Here is a 19905-nt window from a genome sequence, read left to right as displayed (position 1 = left end):
GTCCTTCAGATGGTCACAATTTGAGACCCAAAATATCCACAGGAAAATACACAACGCCGGCATACTAATAAGTGATAGAAATTTCAACTTCAGTACCGCCACTCTAAAAAGTTGTATTAACAGTACATTCCTGTGGATATTTTGACCATCTGAAGGATCAACACCACGGACCACCAGTAGAGTAAGTGTTAAATAAAATGACATTGAAATTCTGGCTTGTAGAGAGAACTGAAATGATTTTGCAATCATTAGTTTCAGTCTGTATACCAGAAGGTGGTAAGTGCCTTCCGAAAGCATTCATACCCCTTGACCTATTTCACTTTTTTTTTTTGTGACAGCCTGAATTCAAAACGGATGAAATAAAAAATTCTAACCAGTCTACACAAAATACCCCATAATGACAGTGAAAATATTTTGGGAAATATTTGCGTGATTATTGAAAATGAAACCATTTTCAGGTCTTGCTGTAGATTTGTCAAAACTGTAACTTCGGCCACTCTGGAACATTCTGTCTTGGTAAACGACTCCAATGCAGATTTGCCCTTGTGTTTTAGGTTATTGTTCTGCTGAAAGGTGAATTATTTTCCCAGTGTCTGGTGGAAAGCAGACAATACCAGGATTTTCTCTAGGATCTTGCTTGTGTTTAGCTCATTCTGTCTTTTTTCGTTTTTATCCTGAAACTTCCCCAGTCCGCAATGATAAGCATACCCATAACATGATGCAACCACCACTGCTTGAAAATATGAAGTGGTACTCAATAATCTATTGGATTAGCCTCTCATTACACTCTGTATTCAAGACAAAAGATAATTGCTTTGACATTTTTGCACTATTACTTTAGTGCCTTATTGCAAACAGGATGCATGTTTTGGAATTGTATTCTATACAGGCTTCCTTTTCACTGTCAATCAGGTTAGTATTGTAGAGTAACTACAATGTTGTTCCATTCTCAGTTTTCTCCTATCACAGCCATTAAAGTCACCATTGGGCTCGTGGTGAAATCCCTGAGCGGTTTCCTTCTTCTCCGGCAACTGACTCAGGAAAGATACCTGTGTGTTTGTAGGGACTGGGTGATTAGATTTGGAACACCTAGTATTGAGTTGCACCCCCCTTTGCCCTCAGAAAAGCCTCAATTCGTCAGGGCATGGACTCTACAAGATGTCGAGCGTTCCACAGGAATGCTGGCCCCATGATTTCCCCAATGCTTCCCATCGTTGTGCCCAGTTGGCTGGTAGTGGATCTCTAATCCGAAATGGCTCGTTCCATCTCATCCCACAGATGCTTAATTGGATTGAGATCTGGTGACTGGGCAGGCCACTGCATTAAGCTGAATTCACTGTCATGTTTGTGGAACCATTCCTGGCCTTGTGGCATGGGGCATTATCCTGCTGAAAAATCCCTTCACAGATGGATACACTACTGCCATGAAGGGATGCACCTGGTTTTCAATTATGTTCAGATATCCTGTGGCGTTCAAACGTTGCTCTACTTTTATCATGTGTGCCGTGAACGTGTCACACTGCCTCTCACCAGCCTGCAATGTTGCCTCACGGCATGATGGATGCATGTGGTTTTCTCTATACCCTAGTCCTCCCATCAGCGTGAAATTGCAAAAACGGGATTCATCAGACCAGATGACAGATTTTTAAGACTAGGTGTTTTGTTCTACAGGAAGACCGATTAGCTGTGAAGTCACTTTGGCCGGAGAATGAAGGAGTCACTTCTATCCCCTACAAGATCAACGGTGATCTGGGTGAGTGTCGAATACAGTAGGAGAGATGAGCACTAACACTAGATGATTTCTAATACAGTGAGAATGATATGCATTGTCTCTGATCCCCCACAGTGGACAGAAAGGAAACTATGCTAGCAGCGTTCAAGATGATTTCAGACCAGACGTGTATCCTCTTCCACGAATACACCAATGAGATTAACTACATAGAGTTCATCTCTGGGACAGGGTGAGTCCAAAATGGTCACATTAACACACTCTCCTTCCCAGCAGTTTACAGTTAACTCACAACCGCTCCTTCATTTCCCCTTTATTTTTCTCTCTTCCTGTCATATCCACTCTTTCTCCCCCCCTTCTCTCACCTTTCTTCCCTTAACTCTAGCTGTGCGTCGTATGTAGGTTTTCAGGGCGGGGCCCAGCCTCTGTACTTCGGTAGAGCCTGTAACGTGGGGAACCTGTGTCATGAGCTGATGCATGCCCTGGGCCTGCACCACGAGCACACACGGCCAGACCGTGACCAATACATCACCATACAGTGGGACAACGTGGTCTCAGGTAACTCACACCAACACATGCTAAACCACCTCACGGGCATTGTATGTGGACCAGGGGCAGGGCTGGTCAATTTGTCCCATGAAGAGCTGCAGTGTGCAGGCATTTGTACCAGCCCAACACTAGCACACCTTGTTGAGCTTTTGTAGTCTGGAGTGAAGACCGTATAGAATAACTATTGACATTAGGTACTGCTAAAGCAGCAGCTGCTCTTCCTGGGGTCCAGACACCATGAAAACCTACATAACAAAAATAGACAGTACACCACAAGGACAGAACAACAGGCGTTCATATATAAATGTTCCATTTATCATGTACTCATTACTGCAGCCATTAATTTCCCCATACATTGCAACCCTGTTCTCTACTGTTAAAATAGCTTTGTCTAAGCAGGTCCTGATAGCCTAATATCATAGTAACCTTGAATCCTGATATCCTAATCTCACAGCACCAGCTCTATAACCATCAGTGTTCTTCAGTTTGAAACCAATACTATGTATTTCATAGACTAATTTCCAATTATGTGGAATATAACTGAATTCGTTAACTCCTGCGAATTTCCCCTGGTGTGAACGCAGCAACCTTGTTCGCTAAATTCCCCTTACATGAATAGCACCACATTGTCATCTACAGTTGCCACCCGTAATGGGTATCCTGGGATAACATGTAAGCTCTTGAACTTGAAGGCCACCCGCTACGGGTTTCCTTAGGTAAGATGCAATAGTCATGCCTTGAATCGTGTAGAGTTTCCTCCTGCTAGAGGTTCAACTTAATGGTTTCCATCTCAACAACTTGTCTAGATTTCCACTTTCATTCCCCTATATCACAATCACACCCAGCAGTGTCCACCAGTCACGTCTGCCTCTTTTAACTTCCAGGAAAAGAAGATAACTTTAAGGTGAAGGAAGGAGACACTCAGGATCTGGCCTATGACTACGACTCCATAATGCACTACGGAACGTCAGTCACACTCCTCTCCTCCTTCTTCCCAATGAAGTCTCAATTTTCCTCGCCTTGTTTTTAAACTGCTAGCAATAAGTAAAGATGAGTTGTACAGTATCCAGCTCCAGTAACCTTTCTCTGTGTCCCAAATGGCTCCCTATTTAAGTCACGACTTTTTTACCTGGGCTCTGGTCAAACTAGGTGCACTATATTGGGAATAGGGTGACATTGTGATGCAGTCCTTGTTAAAGTAGCATTTCCTCAAATCCCCATTGTTGGGTTTCTCCTGGCAGTTATTACTTCTCATCAAACCAGAACCCCACTATTGACTCCAAGAAGAGTGGAGTCCAGATTGGACAGAGAAATCACCTGAGCCCCTGGACATAGCACGCCTTAACAAACTCTATCAATGTGGTAAAGACGTGTGCACACAGACAGGAAAAATATCAGAATTGGGCTGCCTTTGTAAATGTAGTTATTATCACACTGTATTCTAACCATGTTCCTGTCCTGTCTTTCCCAGAATAACAATGCACAGTTTAGCATTTATTACACCATCGAAGAAGATTCCAACACCACTGCTGCCGACTGATTCCAACACACATGGCACTGACATCCTAACTTCTCTTCACAACAATGAATAAGTTGGACAAGTCCCTTAAAGCTTTCTGATGTATTATACGTGTGGCTGACTGCAGGCAGTGGTTTTATTTCTCCTGTGTACTCTTGCTGCCTTGAATTAGGCCTATACCACTGCACTTGTCTTGGAAATAAATAAAATGACCTAGACTGAAAAGAATCCACTGTGTGATGTTGCTTGCAGTGTTCTATTTCATTCTAGAATGGACCTTCTCAGCTATGCTCATCATACGTCCCAGGGTGGGATCAGAGAGGAAGTAGATGTAGTGTACCAGGAGAGACTTAAATTAATGGTTGTTTATACCTTGAACTTGGCCGACTAGCTAGGCAACAAATTATTTAAACGATGACGCTGTAACTCAGGACTTACACAGCAGGGCTCATAGATTCACCAAAATCTGAATGTTGCCCTCTAGGAAGGTGTAGTACGAAACCGGTTTGAGGAGTTGGCGAGGTAACTTTGGTGAGCTCAACTCAGGATAACCGGTAGCATTAAAAGTGGCTCACCTTTTAGCAAGGAATATATTTGTTTTTTTAACTTGGCAAGTGAGTTAAGAATAAATTCTTATTTACAATGACGGCCAAACCTGGATGACCCTGGGCCAATTGTGAGCCGCCCTATGGGACTCCCAATCACGGCCGAATGTGATGCAGCCTGGATTCAAACCAGGGACTGTGGTGTCGCCTCTTGCACGGAGATGCAGTGCTTTAAACCTCTGCGCCACTCGGGAGGCCAATATAAACGTAACTTCAAAGAATTTACTGAGTTAGTCCATATAAGGAAGTCAGTCAATTGAAATGAATTCATTAGTCCTAATCTATGGATTTCGCATGACAGTGCAAGGGTGCAGCCATGGGGTGGGCCTTGGAGGCTCTTGCAGCCAGGCCCGGCCAGGCCAATCAGAATGAGTTCGTCCCCACAAAAGGGGCAATATTAGATGGAAATAGTAGCCAGCGGGGTTACAACTTCTCTGAAACGATGTTTGAGGCAGCTTATGGTAAAGAAATGAACATTCAATTCTCTAGCAACTGCTCTGGTGGGCCTTCCTGCAGTCAGCATGCCAATTGCACACTCCCTCAACTTGAGACATCTGTGCCTTTGTGGCTTTTTATTGTCCCCAGCATAAGGTGCACCTGTGTAATGACCATGCTATTTCAGTTTCTTGATATGCCACACCTGTCAGGTGGAAGGATTATCTTGGCAAAGGAGAAATCCTCACACTAACAGCAATGTAAACAAATGTGTGCACAAAAGATGGCAAAGTACTTAAGTAAAAATAATTTAAAGTACTACTAAAGTCATTTTTTTTGGGGGTATCTGTACTTTACTATTTATATTTTTGACAGTTGACTTTTCCTCCACTACATTTCTAAAGAAAATATGTACTTTTACACCCGTACAATTTCCCTGACACCAAGAAGTACTTATTTAGAATGTTCATGCAGGAAAGCATTATGGTCCGATTCAAGCGCCTATCAATATGTATATTGTCATAAGTTGTCATACTCTTTTTTTATTTCACCTTTATTTAACCAGGTAGGCTTGTTGAGAACAAGTTCTCGTTTGCAAATGCGACTTGGCTAAGATAAAGCATAGCAATTCAACACATAACAACACAGAGTTACACATGGAATAAACAAAACATACAGTCAATAATACATTAGAAAAACTAAAAGTCTGTATACAGTGAGTGCAAATGAGGTAAGACAAGGGAGTTAAGGCAATAAATAGGCCATGGTGGCGAAGTAATTACAATATGGCAATTAAAAACTGGAATGGTAGATGTGCAGAAGATGAATGTGGAAGTCGAGATACTGGGGTGTAAAGGAGCAAAAAAATACAGCATGGGGATGAGGTAGATAGATAGTCTGTTTACAGATGGGCTATGTACAGGTGCAGTGATCTGTGAGCTGCTCTGACAGCTGGTGTTTAAAGCTAGTGAGGGAGATATGAGTCTCCAGCTTCAGTGATTTTTGCAGTTCGTTCCAGTCATTGGCAGCAGAGAACTGCAAGGAAAGGCGACCATAGGAGGAATTGGCTTTGGGGTGACCAGTGAGATATACCTGCTGGAGCGCGTGCTACGAGTGAGTGCTGCTATGGTGACCAGTGAGCTGAGATAAGGCGGGCCTTTACCTAGCAGAGACTTGTAGATGACCTGTAGCCAGTGGGTTTGGCGACGAGTATGAAGCGAGGGCCAACCAACGAGAGCGTACAGGTTGAAGCGGTGGTAGTTGTTAAAGGAATTTCATTCCTATATGTTCATCAACCAATTCAATTAAAACACTGCACATTTCTAAGAATTTGTAAGATACTTATTTGCATAAAATGGACAGAAACCAGTCTCAAAATCAATCAATAGCGTTTATTCTCGAGAGTACTACATATAAATCATGTACATTAGTTTATATACCTCCTATTTTGTCATAAACGCTCAAGGTACTAAAAGATATCATAACCGCCATCGATAAAAGACAGTACTGTGCAGCCGTCTTCATCGACCTTGCCAAGGCACGAGGCATTGACTCTGTCAATCACCATATTCTTATCGGCAGACTCAGTAGCCTCGGTTTTTCTGATGACTGCCTTGCCTGGTTCACCAACTACTTTGCAGACCGAGTTCAGTGTGTCAAATCGGAGGTTATGCTGTCCACAGGGTTCAATTATCGGGCCGACTCTTTTCTCTGTATATATCAATGATGTTGCTCTTGCTGCGGGCGATTCCCTGATCCACCTCTACGCAGACGACACCATTCTGTATACTTCCGGCCCGTCCTTGGACACTGTGCTATCTAACCTCCAAACGAGCTTCAATGCCATACAACACTCCTTCCGTGGCCTCCAACTGCTCTTAAACGCTAGTAAAACCAAATGCATGCTTTTCAACCGTTCGCTGCCTGCACCCGCACGCCCGACTAGCATCACCACCCTGGATGGCTCCGACCTAGAATATGTGGACATCTATCAGTACCTAGGTGTCTGGCTAGACTGTATACTCTCCTTCCAGACTCATATCAAACATCTCCAATCTAAAATCAAATCTAGAGTCGGCTTTCTATTCCGCAACAAAGCCTCCTTCACTCACGCCGCCAAACTTACCCTAGTAAAACTGACTATCCTACCGATCCTCAACTTCGGCGATGTCATCTACAAAATAGCTTCCAATACTCTACTCAGCAAACTGGATGCAGTTTATCACAGTGCCAACCGTTTTGTTACTAAAGCACCTTATACCACCCACCACTGCGACCTGTATGCTCTAACCGGCTGGCCCTCGCTACATATTCGTCGCCAGACCCACTGGCTCCAGGTCATCAACAAGTCCATGCTATGTAAAGCTCCTCCTTATCTCAGTTCACTGGTCACGATGGCAACACCCACCCGTAGCACGAGCTCCAGCAGGTGTATCTCACTGATCATCCCTAAAGCCAATACCTCATTTGGAGGTGAAGTTTGAAGTTGGAGACTTTTATCTCCCTCACCAACTTCAAACATCTGCTATCTGAGCAGGTAACCGATCGCTGCAGCTGTACATAGTCTATCGGTAAATAGCCCACCCAATTTTACCTACCCCATCCCCATACTGTTTATATTTATGTACTTTTCTGCTCTTTTGCACACCAATATCTCTACCTGTACATGACCATCTGATCATTTATCACTCCAGTGTTAATCTGCTAAATTGTAATTATTCACCTACCTCCTCGTGCCTTTTGCACACAATGTATATAGACTCTCTTTTTTGTCTACTGTGTTATTGACTTGTTAATTGTTTACTCCATGTGTAACTCTGTGTTGTCTGTTCACACTGCTATGCTTTGTCTTGGCCAGGTCGCAGTTGCAAATGAGAACGAAGTCGAGGATCGGTAGGATGGTCAGTTTTACGAGGTTTTTACAGTTCCTGCGTCTTTTAGGCTGATGAATCCGATTGATACCACCTTCTGGTATACACAGCCTGAAGCTAATGACTGCAAAATAATTCAAGCCAGATTGTTGACTAGAAGTACATTTGAACTTGCTCTACCGGTTGGTTGTCCATGGTGTTGGTCCTTCAGATGGTCACAATTTGAGACCCAAAATATCCACAGGAAAATACACAACGCCGGCATACTAATAAGTGATAGAAATTTCAACTTCAGTACCGCCACTCTAAAAAGTTGTATTAACAGTACATTCCTGTGGATATTTTGACCATCTGAAGGATCAACACCACGGACCACCAGTAGAGTAAGTGTTAAATAAAATGACATTGAAATTCTGGCTTGTAGAGAGAACTGAAATGATTTTGCAATCATTAGTTTCAGTCTGTATACCAGAAGGTGGTAAGTGCCTTCCCGAAAGCATTCATACCCCTTGACCTATTTCACTTTTTTTTGTGACAGCCTGAATTCAAAACGGATGAAATAAAAATTCTAACCAGTCTACACAAAATACCCCATAATGACAGTGAAAATATTTTGGGAAATATTTGCGTGATTATTGAAAATGAAACCATTTTCAGGTCTTGCTGTAGATTTGTCAAAACTGTAACTCGGCCACTCTGGAACATTCTGTCTTGGTAAACGACTCCAGTGCAGATTTGCCCTTGTGTTTTAGGTTATTGTTCTGCTGAAAGGTGAATTATTTTCCCAGTGTCTGGTGGAAAGCAGACGATACCAGGATTTTCTCTAGGATCTTGCTTGTGTTTAGCTCATTCTGTCTTTTTCGTTTTTATCCTGAAACTTCCCAGTCCGCAATGATAAGCATACCCATAACATGATGCAACCACCACTGCTTGAAAATATGAAGTGGTACTCAATAATCTATTGGATTAGCCTCTCATTACACTCTGTATTCAAGACAAAAAGATAATTGCTTTGACATTTTTGCACTATTACTTTAGTGCCTTGTTGCAAACAGGATGCATGTTTTGGAATTGTATTCTATACAGGCTTCCTTTTCACTGTCAATCAGGTTAGTATTGTAGAGTAACTACAATGTTGTTCCATTCTCAGTTTTCTCCTATCACAGCCATTAAAGTCACCATTGGGCTCGTGGTGAAATCCCTGAGCGGTTTCCTTCTTCTCCGGCAACTGACTCAGGAAAGATACCTGTGTGTTTGTAGGGACTGGGTGATTAGATTAGGAACACCTAGTATTGAGTTGCACCCCCCTTTGCCCTCAGAAAAGCCTCAATTCGTCAGGGCATGGACTCTACAAGATGTCGAGCGTTCCACAGGAATGCTGGCCCCATGATTTCCCCAATGCTTCCCATCGTTGTGCCCAGTTGGCTGGTAGTGGATCTCTAATCCGAAATGGCTCGTTCCATCTCATCCCACAGATGCTTAATTGGATTGAGATCTGGTGACTGGGCAGGCCACTGCATTAAGCTGAATTCACTGTCATGTTTGTGGAACCATTCCTGGCCTTGTGGCATGGGGCATTATCCTGCTGAAAAAAATCCCTTCACAGATGGATACACTACTGCCATGAAGGGATGCACCTGGTTTTCAATTATGTTCAGATATCCTGTGGCGTTCAAACGTTGCTCTACTTTTATCATGTGTGCCGTGAACGTGTCACACTGCCTCTCACCAGCCTGCAATGTTGCCTCACGGCATGATGGATGCATGTGGTTTTCTCTATACCCTAGTCCTCCCATCAGCGTGAAATTGCAAAAACGGGATTCATCAGACCAGATGACAGATTTTTAAGACTAGGTGTTTTGTTCTACAGGAAGACCGATTAGCTGTGAAGTCACTTTGGCCGGAGAATGAAGGAGTCACTTCTATCCCCTACAAGATCAACGGTGATCTGGGTGAGTGTCGAATACAGTAGGAGAGATGAGCACTAACACTAGATGATTTCTAATACAGTGAGAATGATATGCATTGTCTCTGATCCCCCACAGTGGACAGAAAGGAAACTATGCTAGCAGCGTTCAAGATGATTTCAGACCAGACGTGTATCCTCTTCCACGAATACACCAATGAGATTAACTACATAGAGTTCATCTCTGGGACAGGGTGAGTCCAAAATGGTCACATTAACACACTCTCCTTCCCAGCAGTTTACAGTTAACTCACAACCGCTCCTTCATTTCCCTTTATTTTCTCTCTTCCTGTCATATCCACTCTTTCTCCCCCTTCTCTCACCTTTCTTCCCTTAACTCTAGCTGTGCGTCGTATGTAGGTTTTCAGGGCGGGGCCCAGCCTCTGTACTTCGGTAGAGCCTGTAACGTGGGAACCTGTGTCATGAGCTGATGCATGCCCTGGGCCTGCACCACGAGCACACACGGCCAGACCGTGACCAATACATCACCATACAGTGGGACAACGTGGTCTCAGGTAACTCACACCAACACATGCTAAACCACCTCACGGGCATTGTATGTGGACCAGGGGCAGGGCTGGTCAATTTGTCCCATGAAGAGCTGCAGTGTGCAGGCATTTGTACCAGCCCAACACTAGCACACCTTGTTGAGCTTTTTGTAGTCTGGAGTGAAGACCGTATAGAATAACTATTGACATTAGGTACTGCTAAAGCAGCAGCTGCTCTTCCTGGGGTCCAGACACCATGAAAACCTACATAACAAAAATAGACAGTACACCACAAGGACAGAACAACAGGCGTTCATATATAAATGTTCCATTCATCATGTACTCATTACTGCAGCCATTAATTTCCCCATACATTGCAACCCTGTTCTCTACTGTTAAAATAGCTTTGTCTAAGCAGGTCCTGATAGCCTAATATCATAGTAACCTTGAATCCTGATATCCTAATCTCACAGCACCAGCTCTATAACCATCAGTGTTCTTCAGTTTGAAACCAATACTATGTATTTCATAGACTAATTTCCAATTATGTGGAATATAACTGAATTCGTTAACTCCTGCGAATTTCCCCTGGTGTGAACGCAGCAACCTTGTTCGCTAAATTCCCTTACATGAATAGCACCACATTGTCATCTACAGTTGCCACCCGCTACGGGTTTCCTTAGGTAAGATGCAATAGTCATGCCTTGAATCGTGTAGAGTTTCCTCCTGCTAGAGGTTCAACTTAATGGTTTCCATCTCAACAACTTGTCTAGATTTCCACTTTCATTCCCCTATATCACAATCACACCCAGCAGTGTCCACCAGTCACGTCTGCCTCTTTTAACTTCCAGGAAAAGAAGATAACTTTAAGGTGAAGGAAGGAGACACTCAGGATCTGGCCTATGACTACGACTCCATAATGCACTACGGAACGTCAGTCACACTCCTCTCCTCCTTCTTCCCAATGAAGTCTCAATTTTCCTCGCCTTGTTTTTAAACTGCTAGCAATAAGTAAAGATGAGTTGTACAGTATCCAGCTCCAGTAACCTTTCTCTGTGTCCCAAATGGCTCCCTATTTAAGTCACAACTTTTTTACCTGGGCTCTGGTCAAACTAGGTGCACTATATTGGGAATAGGGTGACATTGTGATGCAGTCCTTGTTAAAGTAGCATTTCCTCAAATCCCCATTGTTGGGTTTCTCCTGGCAGTTATTACTTCTCATCAAACCAGAACCCCACTATTGACTCCAAGAAGAGTGGAGTCCAGATTGGACAGAGAAATCACCTGAGCCCCCTGGACATAGCACGCCTTAACAAACTCTATCAATGTGGTAAAGACGTGTGCACACAGACAGGAAAAATATCAGAATTGGGCTGCCTTTGTAAATGTAGTTATTATCACACTGTATTCTAACCATGTTCCTGTCCTGTCTTTCCCAGAATAACAATGCACAGTTTAGCATTTATTACACCATCGAAGAAGATTCCAACACCACTGCTGCCGACTGATTCCAACACACATGGCACTGACATCCTAACTTCTCTTCACAACAATGAATAAGTTGGACAAGTCCCTTAAAGCTTTCTGATGTATTATACGTGTGGCTGACTGCAGGCAGTGGTTTTATTTCTCCTGTGTACTCTTGCTGCCTTGAATTAGGCCTATACCACTGCACTTGTCTTGGAAATAAATAAAATGACCTAGACTGAAAAGAATCCACTGTGTGATGTTGCTTGCAGTGTTCTATTTCATTCTAGAATGGACCTTCTCAGCTATGCTCATCATACGTCCCAGGGTGGGATCAGAGAGGAAGTAGATGTAGTGTACCAGGAGAGACTTAAATTAATGGTTGTTTATACCTTGAACTTGGCCGACTAGCTAGGCAACAAATTATTTAAACGATGACGCTGTAACTCAGGACTTACACAGCAGGGCTCATAGATTCACCAAAATCTGAATGTTGCCCTCTAGGAAGGTGTAGTACGAAACCGGTTTGAGGAGTTGGCGAGGTAACTTTGGTGAGCTCAACTCAGGATAACCGGTAGCATTAAAAGTGGCTCACCTTTTAGCAAGGAATATATTTGTTTTTTTAACTTGGCAAGTGAGTTAAGAATAAATTCTTATTTACAATGACGGCCAAACCTGGATGACCCTGGGCCAATTGTGAGCCGCCCTATGGGACTCCCAATCACGGCCGAATGTGATGCAGCCTGGATTCAAACCAGGGACTGTGGTGTCGCCTCTTGCACGGAGATGCAGTGCTTTAAACCTCTGCGCCACTCGGGAGGCCAATATAAACGTAACTTCAAAGAATTTACTGAGTTAGTCCATATAAGGAAGTCAGTCAATTGAAATGAATTCATTAGTCCCTAATCTATGGATTTCGCATGACAGTGCAAGGGTGCAGCCATGGGGTGGGCCTTGGAGGGCTCTTGCAGCCAGGCCCGGCCAGGCCAATCAGAATGAGTTCGTCCCCACAAAAGGGGCAATATTAGATGGAAATAGTAGCCAGCGGGGTTACAACTTCTCTGAAACGATGTTTGAGGCAGCTTATGGTAAAGAAATGAACATTCAATTCTCTAGCAACTGCTCTGGTGGGCCTTCCTGCAGTCAGCATGCCAATTGCACACTCCCTCAACTTGAGACATCTGTGCCTTTGTGGCTTTTTATTGTCCCCAGCATAAGGTGCACCTGTGTAATGACCATGCTATTTCAGTTTCTTGATATGCCACACCTGTCAGGTGGAAGGATTATCTTGGCAAAGGAGAAATCCTCACACTAACAGCAATGTAAACAAATGTGTGCACAAAAGATGGCAAAGTACTTAAGTAAAAATAATTTAAAGTACTACTAAAGTCATTTTTGGGGGTATCTGTACTTTACTATTTATATTTTTGACAGTTGACTTTTCCTCCACTACATTTCTAAAGAAAATATGTACTTTTTACACCCGTACAATTTCCCTGACACCAAGAAGTACTTATTTAGAATGTTCATGCAGGAAAGCATTATGGTCCGATTCAAGCGCCTATCAATATGTATATTGTCATAAGTTGTCATACTCTTTTTTTATTTCACCTTTATTTAACCAGGTAGGCTTGTTGAGAACAAGTTCTCGTTTGCAAATGCGACTTGGCTAAGATAAAGCATAGCAATTCAACACATAACAACACAGAGTTACACATGGAATAAACAAAACATACAGTCAATAATACATTAGAAAAACTAAAAGTCTGTATACAGTGAGTGCAAATGAGGTAAGACAAGGGAGTTAAGGCAATAAATAGGCCATGGTGGCGAAGTAATTACAATATGGCAATTAAAAACTGGAATGGTAGATGTGCAGAAGATGAATGTGGAAGTCGAGATACTGGGGTGTAAAGGAGCAAAAAAATACAGCATGGGGATGAGGTAGATAGATAGTCTGTTTACAGATGGGCTATGTACAGGTGCAGTGATCTGTGAGCTGCTCTGACAGCTGGTGTTTAAAGCTAGTGAGGGAGATATGAGTCTCCAGCTTCAGTGATTTTTGCAGTTCGTTCAGTCATTGGCAGCAGAGAACTGCAAGGAAAGGCGACCATAGGAGGAATTGGCTTTGGGGGTGACCAGTGAGATATACCTGCTGGAGCGCGTGCTACGAGTGAGTGCTGCTATGGTGACCAGTGAGCTGAGATAAGGCGGGCCTTTACCTAGCAGAGACTTGTAGATGACCTGTAGCCAGTGGGTTTGGCGACGAGTATGAAGCGAGGGCCAACCAACGAGAGCGTACAGGTCGAAGCGGTGGGTAGTTGTTAAAGGAATTTCATTCCTATATGTTCATCAACCAATTCAATTAAAACACTGCACATTTCTAAGAATTTGTAAGATACTTATTTGCATAAAATGGACAGAAACCAGTCTCAAAATCAATCAATAGCGTTTATTCTCGAGAGTACTACATATAAATCATGTACATTAGTTTATATACCTCCTATTTTGTCATAAACGCTCAAGGTACTAAAAGATATCATAACCGCCATCGATAAAAGACAGTACTGTGCAGCCGTCTTCATCGACCTTGCCAAGGCACGAGGCATTGACTCTGTCAATCACCATATTCTTATCGGCAAACTCAGTAGCCTCGGTTTTTCTGATGACTGCCTTGCCTGGTTCACCAACTACTTTGCAGACCGAGTTCAGTGTGTCAAATCGGAGGTTATGCTGTCCACAGGGTTCAATTATCGGGCCGACTCTTTTCTCTGTATATATCAATGATGTTGCTCTTGCTGCGGGCGATTCCCTGATCCACCTCTACGCAGACGACACCATTCTGTATACTTCCGGCCCGTCCTTGGACACTGTTCTATCTAACCTCCAAACGAGCTTCAATGCCATACAACACTCCTTCCATGGCCTCCAACTGCTCTTAAACGCTAGTAAAACCAAATGCATGCTTTTCAACCGTTCGCTGCCTGCACCCGCACGCCCGACTAGCATCACCACTCTGGATGGCTCCGACCTAGAATATGTGGACATCTATCAGTACCTAGGTGTCTGGCTAGACTGTATACTCTCCTTCCAGACTCATATCAAACATCTCCAATCTAAAATCAAATCTAGAGTCGGCTTTCTATTTCGCAACAAAGCCTCCTTCACTCACGCCGCCAAACTTACCCTAGTAAAACTGACTATCCTACCGATCCTCGACTTCGGCGATGTCATCTACAAAATTACTTACAATACTCTACTCAGCAAACTGGATGCAGTTTATCACAGTGCCATCCGCTTTGTTACTAAAGCACCTTATACCACCCACCACTGCGACCTGTATGCTCTAGTCGGCTGGCCCTCGCTACATATTTGTCGCCAGACCCACTGGCTCCAGGTCATCAACAAGTCCATGCTAGGTAAAGCTCTGCCTTATCTCAGTTCACTGGTCACGATGGCAACACCCACCCGTAACACGCACTCCAGCAGGTGTATCTCACTGATCATCCCTAAAGCCAACACCTCATTTGGCCGCCTTTCCTTCCAGTTCTCTGCTGCCTGTGACTGGAACGAATTGCAAAAATCGTTGAAGTTGGAGACTTTTATCTCCCTCACCAACTTTAAACATCTGCTATCTGAGCAGGTAATCGATCGCTGCAGCTGTACCTAGTCCATCGGTAAATAGCCCACCCAATTTACCTACCTCATCCCCATACTGTTTTTATTCATTTACTTTTCTGCTCTTTTGCACACCAGTATCTCTACCTGCACATGACCATCTGATCATTTATCACTCCAGTGTTAATCTGCTAAATTGTCATTATTCGCCTACCTCCTCATGCCTTTTGCACACAATGTATATAGATGCTTTTTTCATATATATATATATTTTTAAAGTCTACTGTGTTATTGACTTGTTTATTGTTTACTCCATGTGTAACTCTGTGTTGCTGTCTGTTCACACTGCTATGCTTTATCTTGGCCAGGTCGCAGTTGTAAATGAGAACTTGTTCTCAACTAGCCTACCTGGTTAAATAAATGTGAAATAAAAAATAATAAATACGTTTAAATCAGAACTATAACTAAACAGATTACTACTATGTTACTGTATGGATGTATGAATCTTATTATAATCATAATACTGAATGTAATGTGTGTAGTTTTCGTCAAGAATTAGAAGGACTTTCTGTTCCTTGTTGGAAACGAATGGAGCTATCGTCAGACTGGCTGGAATGCTGTGTTGCTTACAGGACATCCTGTCTCTATCCAGGGAGGGAGAGACCTTGGGCTAGTAGTAGATTGTTTACATTTACATTTAAGTCATTTAGCAGACGCTCTTATCCAGAGCGACTTACAAATTGGTGCTTTCACCTTATGACATCCAGTGGAACAGCCACTTTACAATAGTGCATCTAGGTCTTTTAAGGGGGGTGAGAAGGATTACTTTATCCTATCCTAGGTATTCCTTAAAGAGGTGGGGTTTCAGGTGTCTCCGGAAGGTGGTGATTGACTCCGCTGTCCTGGCGTCGTGAGGGAGTTTGTTCCACCATTGGGGGCCAGAGCAGCGAACAGTTTTGACTGGGCTGAGCGGGAACTGTACTTCCTCAGTGGTAGGGAGGCGAGCAGGCCAGAGGTGGATGAACGCAGTGCCCTTGTTTGGGTGTAGGGCCTGATCAGAGCCTGGAGGTACTGAGGTGCCGTTCCCCTCACAGCTCCGTAGGCAAGCACCATGGTCTTGTAGCGGATGCGAGCTTCAACTGGAAGCCAGTGGAGAGAGCGGAGGAGCGGGGTGACGTGAGAGAACTTGGGAAGGTTGAACACCAGACGGGCTGCGGCGTTCTGGATGAGTTGTAGGGGTTTAATGGCACAGGCAGGGAGCCCAGCCAACAGCGAGTTGCAGTAATCCAGACGGGAGATGACAAGTGCCTGGATTAGGACCTGCGCCGCTTCCTGTGTGAGGCAGGGTCGTACTCTGCGGATGTTGTAGAGCATGAACCTACAGGAACGGGCCACCGCCTTGATGTTATTTGAGAACGACAGGGTGTTGTCCAGGATCACGCCAAGGTTCTTAGCGCTCTGGGACGAGGACACAATGGAGTTGTCAACCGTGATGGCGAGATCATGGAACGGGCAGTCCTTCCCGGGAGGAAGAGCAGCTCCGTCTTGCCGAGGTTCAGCTTGAGGTGATGATCCGTCATCCACACTGATATGTCTGCCAGACATGCAGAGATGCGATTCGCCACCTGGTCGTCAGAAGGGGGAAAGGAGAAGATTAATTGTGTGTCGTCTGCATAGCAATGATAGGAGAGACCATGTGAGGTTATGACAGAGCCAAGTGACTTGGTGTATAGCGAGAATAGGAGAGGGCCTAGAACAGAGCCCTGGGGGACACCAGTGGTGAGAGCACGTGGTGAGGAGACGGATTCTCGCCACGCCACCTGGTAGGAGCGACCTGTCAGGTAGGACGCAATCCAAGCGTGGGCCGCGCCGGAGATGCCCAACTCGGAGAGGGTGGAGAGGAGGATCTGATGGTTCACAGTATCGAAGGCAGCTGATAGGTCTAGAAGGATGAGAGCAGAGGAGAGAGAGTTAGCTTTAGCAGTGCGGAGCGCCTCCGTGATACAGAGAAGAGCAGTCTCAGTTGAATGACTAGTCTTGAAACCTGACTGATTTGGATCAAGAAGGTCATTCTGAGAGAGATAGCGGGAGAGCTGGCCAAGGACGGCACGTTCAAGAGTTTTGGAGAGAAAAGAAAGAAGGGATACTGGTCTGTAGTTGTTGACATCGGAGGGATCGAGTGTAGGTTTTTTCAGAAGGGGTGCAACTCTCGCTCTCTTGAAGACGGGAGGGACGTAGCCAGCGGTCAGGGATGAGTTGATGAGCGAGGTGAGGTAAGGGAGAAGGTCACCGGAGATGGTCTGGAGAAGAGAGGGAGGGGATAGGGTCAAGCGGGCAGGTTGATGGGCGGCCGGCCGTCACAAGACGCGAGATGTCATCTGGAGAGAGAGGGGAGAAAGAGGTCAGAGCACAGGGTAGGGCAGTGTGAGCAGAACCAGCGGTGTCGTTTGACTTAGCAAACGAGGATCGGATGTCGTCGACCTTCTTTTCAAAATGGTTGACGAAGTCATCTGCAGAGAGGGAGGAGGGGGAGGGGAGGAGGATTCAAGAGGGAGGAGAAGGTGGCAAAGAGCTTCCTAGGGTTAGAGGCAGATGCTTGGAATTTAGAGTGGTAGAAAGTGGCTTTAGCAGCAGAGACAGAGGAGGAAAATGTAGAGAGGAGGGAGTGAAAGGATGCCAGGTCCGCAGGGAGGCGAGTTTTCCTCCATTTCCGCTCGGCTGCGATAAATGATAAGGATGTTAAGCTTGAAAGGGCTGGTAACTGTGACAGCATGGAATTCAAAGGAGGCGATAGACAGATGGGTAAGGGGAGAAAGAGAGAATGACCACTTGGGAGAGATGAGGATCCCGGTACCACCACCCCGCTGACCAGAAGCTCTCGGGGTGTGCGAGAGCACGCGGGCGGACGAAGAGAGAGCAGTAGGAGTAGCGGTGTTGTCTGTGGTGATCCATGTTTCCGTCAGAGCCAAGAAGTCGAGGGACTGGAGGGAGGCATAGGCTGAGATGAACTCTGCCTTGTTGGCCGCAGATCGGCAGTTCCAGAGGCTACCGGAGACCTGGAACTCCACGTGGGTCGTGCGCTGGGACCACCAGATTAGGGTGGCCGCGGCCATGCGGTGTGGAGCGTTTGTATGGTCTGTGCAGAGAGGAGAGAACAGGGATAGACAGACACATAGTTGACAGCCTAGAGAAGAGGCTACGCTGATGCAGAGGAGATTGGAATGACAAGTGGACTACATGTCTCGAATGTTCAGAAAGTTAAGCTTACGTAGCAAGAATCTAATTGACTAAAATGATTAAAATGATACAGTACTGCTGAGGTAGGCTAGCTGCGTTGTTGACACTACCCTAATCAAGTCGTTCCGTTGAGTGTGAAGTTTCTACAATGCTGCTTTTCGGGGGCAAGCTGGCTAGCTAGCAGTGTTGGTTACGTTACGTTGCGTTAGGAGAACGACAATAGCTGGCTAGCTAACCTAGAAAATCGCTCTAGACTACACAATTATCTTTGAAACAAAGACGGATATGTAGCTAGCTATGTAGCTAGCTACGATCAAACAAATCACACCGTTGGGACTGTAATGAAATGAAATGAAAATATGATACTACCTGTGGAGCGAAGCGGAATGCGACCGGAATGGTGGCAGACAATGTGGGAAGGCTTGTGAACTACACTGCTAAAATAAATAAAGGGAACACTAAAATAACACTTCCTAGATCTGAAGGAATGAAATATTCTTACTAAATACTTTTTTTCTTTACATAGTTGAATGTGCTGACAACAAAATCACACAAAAATGATCAATAGATATCAAATTTATCAACCCATGGAATTTGGAGTCACACTCAAAATTAAAGTGGAAAACCACACTACAGGCTGATCCAACTTTGATGTAATGTCCTTAAAACAAGTCAAAATGAGGCTCAGTAGTGTGTGTGTGGCCTCCACGTGCCTGTATGACCTCCCTACAACGCCTGGGCATGCTCCTGATGAGGTGGTGGATGGTCTCCTGAGGGATCTCCTCCCAAACCTGGACTAAAGCATCCGCCAACTCCTGGATAGTCTGTGGTGCAACATGGCATTGGTGGATGGAGCGAGACATGATGTCCCAGATGTGCTCATTTGGATTCAGGTCTGGGGAACGGGCGGGCCAGTCCATACCATCAATGCCTTCCTCTTGCAGGAACTGCTGACACACTCCAGCCACATGAGGTCTAGCATTGTCTTGCATTAGGAGGAACCCAGGGCCAACCGCACCAGCATATGGTCTCACAAGGGGTCTGAGGATCTCATCTCGGTACCTAATGGCAGTCAGGCTACCTCTGGCGAGCACACGGAGGGCTGTGCGGCCCCCCAAAGAAATACCACCCCACACCATGACTGATCCACCGCCAAACCGGTCATGCTGGAGGATGTTGCAGGCAGCAGAACGTTCTCCACGGCATTTCCAGACTGTCACGTCTGTCACGTGCTCAGTGTGACCCTGCTTTCATCTGTGAAGAGCACAGGGCGCCAGTGGCGAATTTGCCAATCTTGGTGTTCTCTGGCAAATGCCAAACGTCCTGCACGGTGTTGGGCTGTAAGCAGAACCCCCACCTGTGGACGTCAGGCCCTCATACCACCCTCATGGAGTCTGTTTCTGACCGTTTGAGCAGACACAT

At 44.9% G+C, this 19905-nt stretch overlaps 1 protein-coding gene and 1 pseudogene across 1 annotated transcript; both read left to right on the top strand.

Annotated features, from left to right (window-relative positions):
* Positions 1-1674: 1674 nt before the first annotated feature.
* On the top strand, positions 1675-4015 carry LOC135570974 (astacin-like metalloprotease toxin 4). The gene is made up of 6 exons (XM_065016800.1): positions 1675-1753; positions 1847-1961; positions 2115-2287; positions 3163-3244; positions 3520-3640; positions 3750-4015. Exons 2-5 carry the CDS (start codon positions 1864-1866, stop codon positions 3611-3613), a joined length of 447 nt encoding a protein of 148 aa, XP_064872872.1. The 5' UTR covers positions 1675-1753; positions 1847-1863; the 3' UTR covers positions 3614-3640; positions 3750-4015.
* Positions 4016-4718: 703 nt separating this feature from the next.
* LOC135571502 (astacin-like metalloprotease toxin 5) lies at positions 4719-11866 on the top strand (annotated as a pseudogene).
* The last annotated feature ends 8039 nt before the right edge of the window (positions 11867-19905 follow it).

The sequence above is a fragment of the Oncorhynchus nerka genome, linkage group LG4 (genome assembly GCF_034236695.1).
Source record: "Oncorhynchus nerka isolate Pitt River linkage group LG4, Oner_Uvic_2.0, whole genome shotgun sequence".
NCBI classification, from domain to species: Eukaryota; Metazoa; Chordata; class Actinopteri; order Salmoniformes; family Salmonidae; genus Oncorhynchus; species Oncorhynchus nerka.
Note: the sequence above shows the minus strand (reverse complement) of the source record. Positions and strands in the feature narration are given on the sequence as shown.